This window comes from Podarcis filfolensis, assembly GCF_964270895.1.
Source record: "Podarcis filfolensis genome assembly, chromosome: 1".
NCBI lineage: Eukaryota > Metazoa > Chordata > Lepidosauria > Squamata > Lacertidae > Podarcis > Podarcis filfolensis.
In genome coordinates, this window is record NC_139604.1 from 126,485,385 (window position 1) to 126,502,259 (window position 16,875).

Here is a 16,875-nt window from a genome sequence, read left to right on the forward strand (position 1 = left end):
GTAGAAGCAGTACTTTTCTTTTTAGGAAATCATAACAGTGCCGGTACTCAACATGCAGTTGTTACAGTAAGGGCCACATTTTTAACATGGGGGGGAAGAAAGGTGCCGGTACTGAGTGCCCTTGAGTACCCCCAGAACCCCCCCCCACTGTGATATAAGTCTCTGCTCAGGGCAGGAGAAACAAGTGTGCTCTTACCTGCGTAGTGGTCAAACACCGTAGGAACGTATTCTTCCGGAAAAGCATCGTTGGCGTAGCTCATCAACAGGCAGGTCTTGCCCACGGCTCCATCCCCTACCACCACACATTTAAGCATCTTCTTCACGCTGCCGTCAGTGTGCTCTCCCTCTTTGCTGCTCATCCTGTCTGTTTGTTTTTATCTACCTGCCCGCTTCCCCCAGAATCTCAGGCACACATGGAAGCAGCAAGGTCCCTGCTCCCAAAAAGCCTTCTTTCCTGAGTTAGTTTCTGTAGTCCTTCCCCCCCCCTTTTGTTTTCTTTTCGAAGTACTGGGCCTTCACGAAATCATAACGCCGGATCCCCAAGCTTGTCCCGGCCCGAACTTTCTCAAGCCGAGAAGAAAACCACGCGGGGGAAGAATAAATAAGACAATAATAGGGGCACGAGCGTGTTGGGAGCCCGAGTCAGGAAACCTTCATCTTGGATGCAGAAGGACTTTGGTTAAAAATAGACGCCGTCTGAGGAGCAGAGTGCCTCCTTCTCTTCGCTGCTCCGGCCTGGAAAATCTGGGATTTGTGCTAAGCCCACCCCACTGGCCATCGCATTCCCAAGCGGAGAAGGGAAGCTGGAGGGGTTTAATGGACGGTTTTCATTTTCACGCAAGCCCTTTATTTTCCCCAGCTTGCTGTATGTCAGGAAATCATGAGTTTCCTGCCGAATTCCATATTAGGATGAGTGGGGCTCGTGAAGGGCTGCGAACAATAGGAGCTCTGTGTGTGTTTGTACTTTGCAGGAACTCTGCCAGGATGTGGAGGAAGAAAAGCGCTAGAGGTCTCAGCGCAGGATGAAGTTCGGAGGCCTCCTGCTCTGGGGAGACTGGCCTGAACGCTGCCACGACTCCAGAGGTGACATCGTAAAAAAGGCAGTTCTGTAACTCGGGGGGCTTTCGGCTCTGTGCCCCCTCGCAAGGAGTCGCCAGCAGCAGCAGGCAAATATAAAAGGATCATCTGGGATAGAGATCCACATACAGATGATACGACAGGAGTTAGCCTTGGGCTGAACCCTCCTTGCGAGGCACAACTGATAGCATCTGGGACAAGTTAAGAAAGGTCGTGGTCCTTTCAGGGCACCACTTTTTTCATTTCAAATCAGATAGACTGCTTCTGTTTAGACGCAGGAGTGCAAGTATCTGCTGGCCAACCAGAATCTGATGGCTAGATAGGACCCAACTGGGTTTTCTCCTTCTCCCTAACAGGCATTATTACTGGCCGAATGTGCTCTGCTGTGTTAGGCTGCAGGTGCAGAGGCTGGCAGAAGCTGCCACGGTGCCCTCGCCAGCCTCTGAAGAAGCTGGCATTTGCTTGTTGCTGACCATCTTGAAACCATGGTGGGGTGGCTGAAGCACTGGGAAATTGGGGTTCGAATCCCCAGTCATCTATGAAGCCCACTGGATAACTTTAGGCCTGTCACTCTCTCTCGGCCCTAACCTACCTCATAGGGTTGTGGTGAGGATAAAATGGGGATAATAATAATAATAATAATAATAATAATAATAATAATAATAATAATAATTCCATAGTCAGGGAAACAAAACACAACCGTCAATAATACAGTGGTACCTCTGGATGAGAACAGGATCCATTCCGGAGCCCCGTTCGCATCCTGAGTAGAATGCAACCTGCATCTGTGGATGCACAGGTCGCGATTCGCTGCTTCTGCGCATGCACGTGACATCATTTTGAGTGTCTGCGCATGCGTGAGCGGTGAAACCTGAAACGGTTTACTTCCGGGTTTCGGTGGTTGCGCATGCACAGAAGCGCCAAATTGCAACCCGCGTGTGCACAGACGCGCCGCTTCGGGTTGCGAACGTGCATCCTGCACGGATCACGTTCACAACCCGAGCGTCCACTGTACATTCATTTGTAAAAAAGGAATGTACAACGGGATAGACAGGAAGTCCAAAGTGTTGGTACATATATGATTTTGGAATAGTTTTTTGTCCTTGTTTTTTCTTCTTTAGGTATATAAACTTTGTATATAAACTTTGTATACATGCTGAAAATTATATTATAATAAGCCTTGCAATGTAATATGATAATGTTTACCGGTGTAACATAGGAACGTTAATAAATAAATAAAACTTTAAAAAAAAATAAAACTCAAAAGAAGTGAAAGGGGTCAGAAATGTTGAGAATCAATTAGGGTTTTTTGGAATGTAGGGTGAGGAATTGACTTTCTTGAGGCCCAAACAGCCTATGGCATTCAGTGTGGAAGGAATGGCTGGCTAGATGGAGCACTCTTGTTAGAGAATGAAGATATACCGGCACATTTCTTTTGCAGCTCCCAATTGTTATAAACCAGGTGCAGGGAGCCTGGAGAAGGCATCCGTGTGTTGCTAGACTCCAACTCCCATCATCCTCTGCTCGTGCCAAGCTGGCTGGGGCTGTTGGGAATTGGAGTCCAGCTTTATCTAGAGGACCACCCCCCTCCCTCGCCCATTCCACACCCCTATTATAAATAGTGAAATGGGCCTAAAAGGGATGGATGCCAAAGACACAAGTCCCATTAATAAAATTGTGTGCGTGCGCGTGAATGTTTGACCCGCGCTAACAATGTTGCTATTCTTATTGCTATCGAGGCAGAAAGAAAATAGCCTCAACGAACGTTCTTAAAATACGCTGCTTTCTTCTGCAGTTTAATCTTGGCTATATCCAGGCTTGAGCCTTTGAGCTTTCTGCTAATCTGTCCACCCACCCACAAAGAAATCTCTGTGCTTTCCTCTTCTGCTGGAATCTGAAATTCCGCCCCCCCCATCAGTCCTACATCAAGTCTTAAAGTCAAAAGTGACCGGGTTGTGCTGTAGCACCAGCCCCCCAGTGGGTGAGACCTGCACCCCCAATAGCAGTCTCTTTCCCTCCTCCCACACTTTAAAGCACAACCTGAATATTGTTTTTCAAAGGGCACAGCTGCACCAAAGCCTTCCTTTTGCAGGGGAACTGCAGCTCTCATAGCAAGCTTGGATTAAAGTATCGCTCGCACCCCAAAACTACAGTTCCCAGGATTCTTTTTTGGGGGTGAGGGGTAGCCACATGGCAATTAAACCGTTTGCAGTTGAGCCGTGCCCCAATCTTGAACACTTTCAATTCAGGTGATCCTTTTCCAGTCTAGGCTCCACCCCTGATGTGCAGCTGATCTCTTAGCGGTGATAAGATCTGCGCTGGTTTAGGAGCTGATGGGAATTGTAGTTCCAAACATCTGGAGGATGTCATGTTGGCAAAGGCGGTATATGGGACATTTATGCAAATACACCTTCTGCATCCCTGTTGAAACATGGTGGAGGACGGTGTGCATCCTAAAACACCTTCATCAGTCAGCAGTGCATGAGACTCTTAATTTCAGGGTTGTGGGTTTGAGTACCATGTTGGGCAAAAGATTCCTGGGCTGCAGGGGGTTGGAGTAGATGACCCTTGTGGTCCCTTCCAATGCTACAGTTCCATGATTCTATGAATGCTTTGGTCATTATCTGAATGCATGTAAAATAATAATAATAATAATAATAATAATAATAATAATAATAATACTTATACCCTGCCTTTCTGGCCGGGCCTCTCTAGCCACTCTGGGTGGCTCCCAACATAATATTAAAAAGAAAATCAAATATTAAAAACTTCCCTAAACAGGGTTGTTTTCAGATGTCTTCTAAAAGTCAGATAGTTGTTTATTGCCTTGACATCTGATGGGAGGGCATTCCACAGGGCGGGCGCCACTACCGAGAAGGCCCTCTGCCTGGTTCCCTGTAACTTCATATCTCACAGTGAGGGAACCACCAGAAGGCCCTCAGCACTGGACCTCAGTGTCCGGGTTGAACGATAGGGGTGGAGACACTCCTTCAGGTATACTGGGCTGAGGCCATTGAGGGCTTTAAGGGTCAGCAGCAACACTTTGAATTGGGCTCGTAAACATACTGGGAGACAATGTAGGTCTTTCAAGACTGGTGTTATGTGGTCTTGGCAGCCACTCCCAGTCACCAGTCTAGCTGCCGCATTCCGGATTTGTTGTAGTTTCCGGGTCACCTTCAAACGTAGCCCCACGTAGAGCGTATTGCAGTAGTCCAAGTGAAAGATAACTAGAGCATGCACCACTCTGGCGAGATAGTCTGCGGGCAGGTAGGGTCTCAGCCTGCGTACCAGATGGAGCTGGTAGACAGCTGCCCTGGACACAGAATTGACCTGCACCTCCATGGACAGCTGTGAGTCGAGAATGACTCCCAGGCTGCGGACCTTCACCGCCTTCACTGGTTCTGATTTAAAAAGGAGTTAGAGAGCTGGGTATCATCCGCATACTGATGAACACCCAGCCCAAACCCCCTGATAATCTCTCCCAGCGGCTTCATGTAGATGTTGAAAAGCATGGGGGAGAGGCGGAACCCTGAGGCACCCCACAAGTGAGGGCCCAGGGTCTGAACACTCATCCCCCCCCCCCACTTTCTGGACATGACCGAGGAGGAAGGAGCGGAACCACTGTATAAGAGTTTCCCCAGTGCCCCCTTGCATCTTGCATTTCAACTGGAGTTCTTCCTCTTTGTGAAGTTTCTCTATCCCTCCCAAACTGTATCTGCAGTGCGCTGTTCCATCCTGACTCCTGAACTCGGTTCCTCCATCTCCAAAATTGTGGGGAAAACATTGCACTGTGGTGAAACATTCTGATGACTTATTTTCTCAAGGCTCCTGTCATCATTTTTACAAGGGAATGGGAGAGAGAGAGAGAGAGAGGAAAAAAAACCTCCCTTAAAACTCCATCCACTGGCAAACAATGCTCCTTAGTCATCAAGAATCTCTGTGTCACCAGGATCGACGTGCCTGTTCTTGGGTAATCTGCCTACGCGTGATCTGAGGAACATTCTTCAAACAAGCCAGAATCCTTCCGCTGTAGGCCAGAGAAGGCTTTTGTCACAACACAACCGGGGTCTCTCAAAGGAAGGTTAATCCCTAATCTGTCAGGACCCCAGAGTCCAGGAGACAGCGGTAAGGATGGCGGGGAAATTCGATTCCGCCTGCATTGCATGACAAATCCACCTAATTTGCTGCTTCCTCAATAATACGCAAACCGAAACACAGCCACCCTTCAATGTTCACACTTCTCTGAATGTTGCAGTGCCGTAATCTGTACAAAAACCCATATGCCGAGGGTAAAATGTGCATATAAATGAGCAAAAGTCATACAAAAACTGCATTATGTTCGGGGAAATGGCTTTGCCAAAAGGGGTGTGTTAGGCGATACTGCAAAAATGTCTAGAGTGGGACGGATTTGCATTGAAATGTTGATTAATTTTCATGAGGACCTAGTAATTCTGAAGTGGAAACGTGGAGAACTGTACTGAAGGTTTTTTGTTTTTGTTTTTTTAAAGAGAAATTGAGAGAAACTGATGTTCACAGCTTTGCCCATGACAAGTAAGCAGGAGATAGAGTTGGAGGCTACAGGACTACCAAGTAAGAAGTGGATCACGGTTCCTGGCTTCGATGTTAGTGATCTGAGACTGGCTAGCAGGAACCCAATGAAACAACTCTCGAGGCCTATAGAAGGGGAGCCAGGACCCTCACAGCCACCTTCTCCTTGGCCCAAGGAGTTGATCTCCTCCCACAGCACCTTGCCAGCCCAGTAGAGCAGGGAGCACATCAGCTGGGAAGCCATGTGACATAGGAGACGTGTCTTTAAGTCTTGGAGTGATGGACTGAAAAGGGCTTTGTTCACTTCTGACCTTTGTCAGAGTAAGTTGCCATGCTGCCTTGATCTGTTGCCTCTTCAGCAAGACCAGGGGTGCATTCAGAGACAAACCTTTTGCATGCTTTCCCCCGTTTCTGCCATGCATGATTTTCCATTTCAACGTCCTGCAAAAAATAAAAAAATAATGATTCAGGCAATTACACTTTCCCCTATAACATATTGCCCCTTATATTTTCTCTAAACTAAAGAGTCTCAAATGCTTATGTCAGAACGTAAGGAGAGCACTCCTGGATCAGACCAAAGGCCCAATCCAGTCCACCATCCTATTCTCACTGTTGTCTACCATACAGATGGCATTTATAAGTGGTCCACGTTTCACAAATGCCATCTGCAACTCCTCAAAAGATTCCATCAACGGTGCCTCTGAAAATTTTTACACATCACTTGGGAAGACAGGCGAACTTATGCCAGTGTACTGGAAGAAGCAAAGATCACCAGTGTTGAAGCAATGATTCTTCAACATCAACTTTGTTGGACTGGTCATGTTGTGTGGATGCCTGATTATTGTCTTCAATCTATTCCAAACTTAAAAATGGAAAGTGTAATGCTGGTGGTCAACAAAAGAGGTTCAAAGGAAAAATTTTAAAAATGAAGTATAAACACCAACAATTGGGAAACACTTGCCTGTGAGCGCTCCAATTGGAGAACAGCCTTTACCAAAGGTGTCATGGACTTTGAAGACACTTGAACTCAGGACGAAAGGGAGAAACGTGCTAAGAGGAAGGCACGCTTGGCAAACCCTCACCGTGATCAACTCCCACCTGGAAACCTACGTCCCCACTGCGGAAGGACGTGCAGATCCAGAATTGGCCTCCACAGTCACTTACGGACTCACTGTTAAGACCGCGTTTATGGAAGACAATCTTACTCGGCTATGAGTGATCGTCAAAGAAAACCATACAGATGTCTACAGGATGTATGCAAGCAAGACCTGAGCACATCTAATGATAGCCTCACCTTTGAAGAAGGGCCAAAGCTCAGTGGGGGGAGACATGGCTGGGTGTTCTGTTATCCCTGGCAAAGGCGTAATGGAGGTGGGGGAAACTGCTGAAACTCGCTTGTCTTCACAGCATTTAAAGAGACAGGTATCCCATTCTCTGCAGCTGATCCGTCTCACAGCAGAAGGATTCTAAGCTGACGACCCCAGCCTTGAAAAGCTAAGTGCAACGAAGCGGTGGACCAAGAAGCAATATATTACATTATTATTATTATTTGGAGTCCCTCCACCGAAAATGACATCGTTTTGTAGCTTGCCGGGTTGACCCTCATCTTTAAAGTATGCTATTTCCCCCCAAAGGCAAATATTGCATAATGTGAATTGCAAAATGATCGCTAGCTAACTTGCGATGGGGTGTGTGTAGATGTGTGTGTGAGAGCCAGTGGGGAGGAAAGGGGAGCCCGGCGCATTAATGCGCAGTTATTTCTGAATATACTGACTGTGAAGAGTGTCGAGTTACTCGCTCACGGAATACAGCTGTTGCCCCTGGAGCAGAGCAAAATCGACGTTTCCAGCTGCTTCGTTCATCGCTTCACAGTTTTAATTTTAGTTTTCCACAGCAGATGTGATGACACATCGGGAGTTCTGAGTTCATGCAACGACTTGTGGGAATGTCCATGTTCTTGGATTCCCAGCAGAGCCCTTGCTTTTCCCTTAGGTCTTCCTTCTGCCTCCCTCCTTCTTCCCCCTTCGCTCCACTGCCTTCTTGAAAGTGTTTTCCTGCGGTGCCTTTTGCTTCCTATGGCTTGCTTTTGCTTAATCCCCAACCAACTTTATTATCTGTAACACTCGTCCCGGGGATCTCCTTGCCGACAAACGCCATCTTTCTAAGCAGTTGGCTAGCAAAGGGTTCCCCATGACGGATACCATTTTCAGAAAGAACTGCAGCTCAGTGGAAGAGCACGTGATTTGCATTCTGGAGGTCCCAGAATCAACCTATGGCACCTTCCAAGTTAGGAGAACCCCTAGTCTGAACCCTTGGGGCATGTGTGAGGAAAAAAATAATCCCTTGGGGGTTCAGTATGGAGACGCATACCAAATTCCCAGTTAGTCAGCCTTTATTCAGTGATGCATTAATTAATGGTGACTGGGAGTGGCCGACGGGACCACATAACACCGGTCCTGAGAGATCTGCATTGGCTCCCAGTACGTTTCTGAGCACAATTCAAAGTTCCAGTTACAGATAGGTAGCCGTGTTGGTCTGCCATAGTCAAAACAAAAAATTTTTTTTCTTTCCAGTAGCACCTTAAAGACCAACTAAGTTAGTTCTTGGTATGAGCTTTCGTGTGCATGCACACTTCGTCAGATATCTGACGAAGATATTAGCTCATACCAAGAACTAACTTAGTTGGTCTTTAAGGTGCTACTGGAAAGAAAAAAATTTTTTGTTTTGACAATTCAAAGTGTTGGTGCTGACCTTTAAAGCCCTAAATGGCCTCAGTCCTGTATACCTGAAGGAGCGTCTCCACCCCCATTGCTCAGCCCGGACACTGAGGTCCAGCTCTGAGGGCCTTCTGGTGGTTCCTCCACTGTGAGAAGCAAAGCTACAGGGAACCAGGCAGAGGGCCTTCTTGGTGGTGGCACCCGCGCTGTGGAACGCCCTCCCACCAGATGTCAAGGAGATAAACAACTACAGTGGTACCTCGGTTTAAGAACAGTGCGGTTTAAGAACAATTTGGTTTACCAACTCCGCAAAACTGGAAGTAGTGTCTTAGTTTGAGAACTTTACCTTAGTCTAAGAATGGAATCCGAACGGTGGAATGGCACCAGCGATGGGAGGCCTCATTAGGGAAAGCGCACCTCGGTTTAAGAACAGTATCAGTTTAAGAACAGACTTCCGGAACAGATTAAGTTTGTAAACCAAGGTACCACTGTATCTGACTTTTAGAATACATCTGAAGGCAGCCCTGTTTAGGGAAGTTTTTAAGGTTTGATGTTTTATTCTGTTTTTAGTGTTCTGTTGGGAGCCGCACAGATTGGCTGGGGAAACCCAGCCGGATGGGCGGGCTATAAATTGGCTGGGTTGCCCCAACCACTCTGGGCAGCTTCCAACACACATTAAAATAATAATGGAACATCAAACATTAATAGTAACAATCAGACCCTGTATAAAAAGTCACAATAACTTTAAAATAAACAACACATATTAAATAAAGCAATACTCAATAATCCATTAGGATCCAATACTAAATAGTAAAATCAAACATCAGCAAATAATAATCCAACAGTTTACACTTATCAATTACAATAAAGGATTATTAATCTATAAAATAGTAGCAGATCACAATGCATAAAAAGGTAAAGGTAAAGGACCCCTGACAGTTAAGTCCAGTCGCAAACGACTCTGGGGTTGCGGCGCTCATCTCGCTTTACAGGCTGAGGGAGCCGACGTTTATCCACAGACAGGTTTTCCGGGTCACGTGGACAGCATGACTAAGCCGCTTCTGGCGAACCAGAGCAGCACACAGAAACGCTGTTTACCTTCCCACCGGAGTGGTACCTATTTATCTACTTGCACTTTGACGTGCTTTTGAACTGCTTGGTTGGCAGGAGCTGGGACAAGGGAATGGAAGCTCACCCTGTCACGGGGATTCGAACCGCCATGTAAAAGGGTCAAACTGAGAAACATGGACACACAGCTTACAAAATTATTTTTAAAAGCTATCCCTGAACTCCTCTCTTCCCGCTGCTATTGCTGTTCTCAAAGTCATGGTCTGGGAAAGGCTCCCAGGGCTGGAAGGTGGGGCAAGGCAGGTGGGAAAGCTATTACAGTGGTACCTCTGGTTGCGAACGGGATCCGTTCCGGAGGCCCGTTCCCAACATGAAAGGAACGCAACCCGCAGCAGCCCATCTGTGCATGTGCGAGTTGCGACTCGCCGCTTCTGTGCATGCGCGTGATGTCATTTTGCACGTTTGTGCATCTGCGCATGCGTGAGCGGTGAAACCCAGACATAACCCTTTCCGGTACTTCCGGGTTGCCGCGGGACGTAACCTGAAAGAACGTAACATGAAGCAGACGTAACATGAGGTATGACTATACAGGACAGAGCCCAAAGGAGTCCATTAGCACACACCCTATCTAGGAAATGTACGTCATGTCAACCCAGCACCCCACCATCTCTCATCCAACAGCAGTCCTTGAAAACACTTGCTCAACTCAAGGTTTTTTGCTCAACGTTCAGAACCCTCCTTGCACCTTACTGGGAGCTGTTTTTCACTCTGGCATGAGTTTCCACCTGAAGTGGTCCTTGCCAGTTCCGTAGTCAGGCCACACTCTTGCTTACATGGCACTGACCTCCCTGATAATGAGAGGAATCCCATGTCAAGAGTTGCTGCCATCAGTGTAGTCAATGCTGTGCTCGATGGATTAATGGTCTGACTCAATACTGCATAAACTTACCTCTTCTTTTCCTTGGGAGTCAAAGCGGCCCAGTTGGCATCATGGCTGGAACATGTGCTTGCAGCTGACTGCGCCGTGTTCATGGAGATATATATATTTAAACTGCATGCTTGGAAATTAAGAACTGTGGCCCGCTTCCATGGGAAACAATGTGGTTTGTGCCTCGTAAGGGCCTTCCTACCTTAATGTGTGCAGATAGGCGCAAAGGGATTTCAAGAGGAAGCAGTTGAAAGGAGAAGGCAGTTTTATAAGTGGGGAAGAGCTCCTCCAACTTCACACCAATCAATTAATGTCGGAATCGGCCAGGTTGACATGGAGGCCTGTAGCTCAGGAGAAGGTTCAACTGCTGGCATCAGAACCAGTGCAGTCTGCAACCCGAAAATGCGCAACTTGCAGCTTTTGTAACCCAAGGTATGACTGTATTATTATTATTATTATTATTAATAATAATAATAATAATAATAGAGTTTATATACCGCCCTATACCCAGAGGTCCCAGGGTGGTTCACAGAAAAGATCACAACATATATAACATATATAAAACATCTCTCTCTCCCGCTATTTTTAGTTCTGCTTCATTGATCTACAAATACAATATAAACAGAATGATGCTCAAGTGATTGACTGGCTGACTCACTAACCCGTGGGGATACAAAAGTGGTTATGGCTGGCGCATGGCGCATAAATCTTAAATCTAGGACATGGAATTCACTCCAGAATGCAGCCCCATCACTAGAAAAGCTTTGAAACAGAACAGCTGGAGGTCTCTACTTCAAAACAGAGCACTTAAAATCTACTCCAAAATGTCCAGGGCGCTTTGAGTTCAGGGATTTTTGCACTGCCCTCGGTCATCTCTTCTGCAAGCTCAATGTACCCATTTCCTGCAATCTCTCCTGACGTTGCTTGTTTCCATACCCCTGACCAACTTCTTTTGCTCTCTGAACTTGCTCCAATTTGTTTCCAGATTACAGTCATACCTTGGGTTGCGAACGTGATCCGTGCGGGAGACACGTTCACAACCCACAGAGCTTGCAGCCTGAAGCGCCGTGTCTGCGCACGTGTGTGACGCAATTTGGCGCTTCTGCGCATGTGCATGATGTCATTTTGTGTTTCTGCGCATGCACGAGCGCCGAAACCCGGAAGTAACCTGTTCCGGTACTTCCGGGTTCGGCACGGTCCGCAACCCAAAAATGTGCAGCCTGCAGCGTTTGTAACCCGAGGTATGACTGTATTATTATTATTATTATTAATTGAGTTTATAGACCGCCCTATACCCAGAGGTCTCAGGGTGGTTCACAGAAGAGATCACAACATATATAATCAGATTAAAAACTACAACCCCTCCCCAACTGAAAAGAGCCACAATTAACAGGGACGTGTTTCCCTTGTCTCTCTCTTGGCAGAGGTCATCATACAGGGCGACCAAAGCAGTTTCTGTGCCAAAACCAGGCCTAAACCCCAATTGAAATGGATCCAGAAAATCAGCTTCTTCCAAAAGTGCCTGGATCTGGTCTGCGACCACTCGCTCCAGAACCTTGCCCAGGAAAGGGAGATTAGCAACTGGCCGGTAGTTAGTTAGGTTTTCTGAATGTACCGTTTTAAACCGTCCCTTTAAAAGCTTACACCCAAACCACGGAAAGATGGTTTTGGCCAAGAAGTACCGTATTTTTTGCCCTATAGGACGCACTTTTTCCCCTCCAAAAATAAAGGGGAAATGTGTGTGCGTCCTATGGGGCGAATGCAGGCTTTCGCTGAAGCCTGGAGAGTGAGAGAGGTCAGTGCGCACCGACCCCTCTTGCTCTCCAGGCTTCAGGAAGCTATCCGCAAGCCTTGCGAGCCCGGCGGGAGGTCCTGCGGGCTCGCAAGGCATGCGGGCAGCAGCCTGCAGCCCACAAGCCTCTGGGGATAGCGGGGAGGCGGAGCGCCGCCACCCCGCTATTCCCTGACCTGATCTGGAGGCTGCCGGGGGGGGGGAGAAGCAAGCTTGCTTCTCCCCATCGCCAGCCCCACAAGCTCGGGGGACAGCGGGGCAAGCCGCTGTCCCATGGAGGCTAGAGAGGCTGTCCCTGAAGGCAGAAGAGGGAGACGGAGCGCTCCATCTCCCTCTTCTAGCTTGGGGATGGCTGCGCAAACCTGTGGGGGGGGGGGAAATAAATTTTTTCCCTTGATTTCCCCCCCAAAAAACTAGGTGCGTCCTATGGGCCGGTGCGTCCTATAGGGTGAGAAATACGGTATATTGATGAGGGCAATGAATACCGTATTTTTTGCTCTATAAGACTCACTTTTTCCCTCCTAAAAAGTAAGGGGAAATGTGTGTGCGTCTTATGGAGCGAATGCAGGCTGTGCATCTATCCCAGAAGCCAGAACAGCAAGAGGGATTGCTGCTTTCGCTGCGCAGCGATCCCTCTTGTTATTCTGGCTTTTGAGATTCAGAATATTTTTTTTCTTGTTTTCCTCCTCCAAAAACTAGGTGCGTCTTATGGTCTGGTGCGTCTTATAGAGCGAAAAATATGGTAATTAAGAGCGAAAGAATTCACACCGTAAAAAGTCCGCTTGGCCACTGCGGAGAATATGGAGACAAAGCACCTTATGGTGGAACCCAAGGAAAGCAGTTCAATTAAACGTTAGTACCCTGATAATCACAGCATTTCAGGGAGCTTTCAAAATGCAGTTTAGCAACCCAACGGACATGTGTGGAGCTCTGGCAATCTGTTCAGCTACAGCCTTGGCTAATTGCGCTTGGGGAGTTTTTAAACCATCAGTTTATGGGTTTGGCTCCAACAGGGTGTGATTCAATGTGAAGTGAGAGTTTGCTTGCTCTCGAGATGGCTGAAAAACAAATAAAAACCCCACACGAAACCCTGTACATTTCGGTTTCTCATTTTGCCAAGCATAAGTTGCATTATTATTATTTTAAAGAAAAAAATCTGGATGAAAACTCACATGCATTTTTGTGTCGGTTTCTCCTCAATATATACATGCGTCTTTGAATGCAGTTTTGCTCAATCTAAATCTGGGGCTGTCCCTGGAAAATAAGGACACTCGGAGGGTCTGATAATATATTGATTGTAACGTAAGACATCTGAAAGCAGCCCTGTTTAGGGAGGTTTTTAATGCTTGATGTTTTGTCTCATTATTATAATTATTATTATTATCCTGTTGGGAGCCACCCAGAGTGGCTGGGGAAACCCAGCCAGATGGGCAGGGCATAAATTATAATATTATTATTATTCTTTCTAAGGTCTCCAGCTTGCTTTGGGAAGCATTGCCTGCTCAGTGCACCTGCTTGAGAAGTTTAGGAATGTTCAGATGAGATCTCTTGGATTCTCTCACAAAATCTCTCAAGAGCACCCCAGATCCTTTGCTCCTCTGAGTGAAGGATAAGCAATACCAGTGCCAGAAACTTTATTGTCAGTTAACCTTTGTCAGTACTTGAGCCCAGCTTGGTGGGTTGTTGTTTTTTCTTCTTCTTCCTAATATTGAATTTATTCTATATTTGCTGAATTGTTGATTTTTACAATTTTGCATTTGTTGACATGTTTTGTATTTTGCATATTTGCATTTCCACAGTTCTCTGTTTTGATGTTTCGAATGTTCATTGTAAGCCGCTTTGGGCAATGGCACATTGTGGAAAAGTGGCATATAAGTAAAATGATCAACAAGCATTAGCAGGTTCTCCTTTCACTTAATTGCAGTATCTTGCTGATGATGACTGAAAAAGGTTGTGAAATATACTCGGAGTCGAGAGTGGATTTCATGCTCTTTATTCAGCTCACAGTGGTGAGGAGGAATGGAAGTTCCCCCAGGATGTCTGCTTTATATACATTATTTAAACAATGGGCCCCACGTGATTGGCTAATTCCGGGATTCACCTGTAGGCCAATCAGGTTGCGGATTCACTTCCACCTGAGCTGGATTGGGTGGCTCCTGTGGACCAATCAGACTGCTGCATTCTGAATCCAATTGTTCCAGGGCCAATCAGACTGCTGCATTTTGGATCCTGTTCAACTCAGTACATAATAGGTTGCCACATACAGGTCATAACAGACCTCTCGAGTGTTCTGACAAGGGGTCTTAAGGTTTAAAACTTCTCCAAAATCTGGTCACTTTACCGCACTCTCATCTTTGCCGATCGGAAGGTTGGCGGTTCGAATCCCTGCGACAGGGTGAGCACCCGTTGCTCGGTCCCTGCTCCTGCCCACCTAGCAGTTCAAAAGCACACCAGTGCAAGAAGATAAATAGGCACCTCTCTGGCAGGAAGGTAAACGGTGCTTCCATGCGCTGCTCTGGTTTTGCCAGAAGCGGTTTAGTCATGCTAGCCGCATGACCCGGAAAAACTGTCTGCGGACAAACACCGGCTCCCTTGGCTTATAGAGCGAGATGAGCGCGCAACCCCAGAGTCGTTCGCGACTGGATTTAATTGTCAGGGGTCTCTTTACCTTTAACTTTTATACAGTTAAAGCAGTGCTTTTCTTTCTTAAAAATTTTAGGGGTACTCTCATTTTGACTCAAGAAAATCACAATTTTATAGTTCAAATCGGGGGAAATAAATACAGTAAATGTACAAAAGTACAAAGATTCACAAAATCTTTAGGGGTATGTGTACCCCTGCACCCCCCCCCCAAAATCACTGAGTTAAAGCACTTAAACCCACAATCATGAAGCAATTTCCCTGCTTTTGCACTGTTACAGTGGTACCTTGGGTTACATACACTTCAGGTTACATACGCTTCAGGTTACAGACTCCGCTAACCCAGAAATAGTGCTTCAGGTTAAGAACTTTGCTTCAGGATAAGAACAGAAATCAGGCTCCGGCGGCATGGCGGCAGCAGGAGGCCCCATTAGCTAAAGTGGTGCTTCAGGTTAAGAACAGTTTCAGGTTAAGAACGGACCTCCGGAACGAATTAAGTACTTAACCCGAGGTACCACTGTACTCTGAATATTTGAAAGTATTTTGCACCTCCCTCCAGGTCTGGTTGGCTGGCAACAAGTTGTGGGGATTTGGTAAAGTTTGCTTAAACCGTAGGGTAATCTGGTTTCTCCTCCCCGCTCCCTTTTGCTAAAATGTGGTACTTTTCCTGTAAACTGTAGTGATGGTTCCTATCTTTCTCCCCCTGGTGGTCAGTACGTGTGACAACAGCCAATCAACTGAAGGAGAGCATGAAGCTGCTGAACAAATACTTTATAAAACCTTAAATGACCTTCAAAGAAGCATTCCAAAGCCACAATGCACCCGTTTCCCCAAAGGGCACAGCCCTGAAATAATAACGAAGTGCATCTGATCGATTGCCTTGCGCTGATTAGCTGTAGAAAGGGAATTTATTTTATTTCCCTCCACCCTCTGTCCTACGAACTCAGGGATTTTTCCATGTGTTTCTTCCCACTTATCCTCATGACAACCCTGTGACGCCGATAGGTATTTATTTATTTCGTTTAAAACATTTGTCGTCCATTTCCCTCCCCCCCCCAGGAAAGGATCAAGGCAGCTAACAGCGAAATCAAAGCATTATATAATCATCATATATTTTTATAATAGAGGAAAATGCACCAACTTTCTAATAGGATGTAATGAAAAATCCACAGACCAGGTGTATATCCCCAAACCAGCAGAGTCTTTTCAGCAATGGCACCCTGATAACATCTCTCTCTCTCTCTCTATATATATATAAACGTATCAATTCCAACAATCATTTAACATAGCTTCTTATCCTATACAATGTTTTAGACTTCTGTCAACAACCTCTGAAGATTTTCCGTTCTTTATCACTTATTCTGCATTTCTTAATTTCTCCATTGTCCTTAACGAATAATTTTTTCCAAAGTCTTCCTTGCGATATTTCACAAAGTCCTCCTTATAGAACTTCGTGCAGTCCTACTAGTGTAATCTGTTTATTACAGTTGCTTTTCAAATAGTTCAGATATTTACTCCAGTCCTCCAAGAATCTCTGATCCTGCAGGTTTCGAATCCTTCCTGTTAATTTATCTAACTCTGTATAGCCCATTAATTTCATTTGCCATTCTTCTTTCGTCGGTAATTCTTCTTGCTTCCATTTTTGTGCCAACAATACTCTTGCTGCCTGCACCCTGATAACATCTTGCATCTTCTTTCTCCAAGACAACTCTCTCCAAATCTGGGAACTATATACATAAAGATATAAGATTGTCATTGTGCAGCCTGCAAAGGAGGAGTTGTAGCGCTTTGTTACAACCCTAGCCCAGCCAGGGAGGGGAGCAAAAGACAAGGCAGGTTTCAAAATGAGAGTTTTAAACAACAGCAGAGGCTTGAATAAAACAGGGATGGGGGGGGATTATGAACCTATGTGGACCCTGAGATCATCCTTTGAGGCCCTTCTTTATGTACCCCCTCCATGTGAGGTCCAGAGGGTGGCAACACGAGAACAGGGCCTTTTCTGCAGTGCCTCCCCGTTTGTGGAAAGCTCTCTCCAAAGAGGCTCACCTGGCGCCTTCATGATATAGTGGTACCTTGGTTCTCAAACTTAATCCGTTCCAGAAGTC

At 46.3% G+C, this 16,875-nt stretch overlaps 1 protein-coding gene across 2 annotated transcripts in view; it reads right to left on the minus strand.

Annotated features, from left to right (window-relative positions):
* RHOJ (ras homolog family member J) overlaps positions 1–1,065 on the minus strand; it is a 63,577-nt gene extending 62,512 nt beyond the window's left edge. For both annotated transcript variants that reach the window (XM_083620950.1, XM_083620949.1), the window contains exon 1: positions 197–1,065. In XM_083620950.1, coding sequence (XP_083477076.1) covers positions 197–359 — 163 coding nt within the window. In that variant the 5' untranslated portion in view covers positions 360–1,065. The remainder of the gene's footprint in view (positions 1–196) is intronic.
* Positions 1,066–16,875: the final 15,810 nt, after the last annotated feature.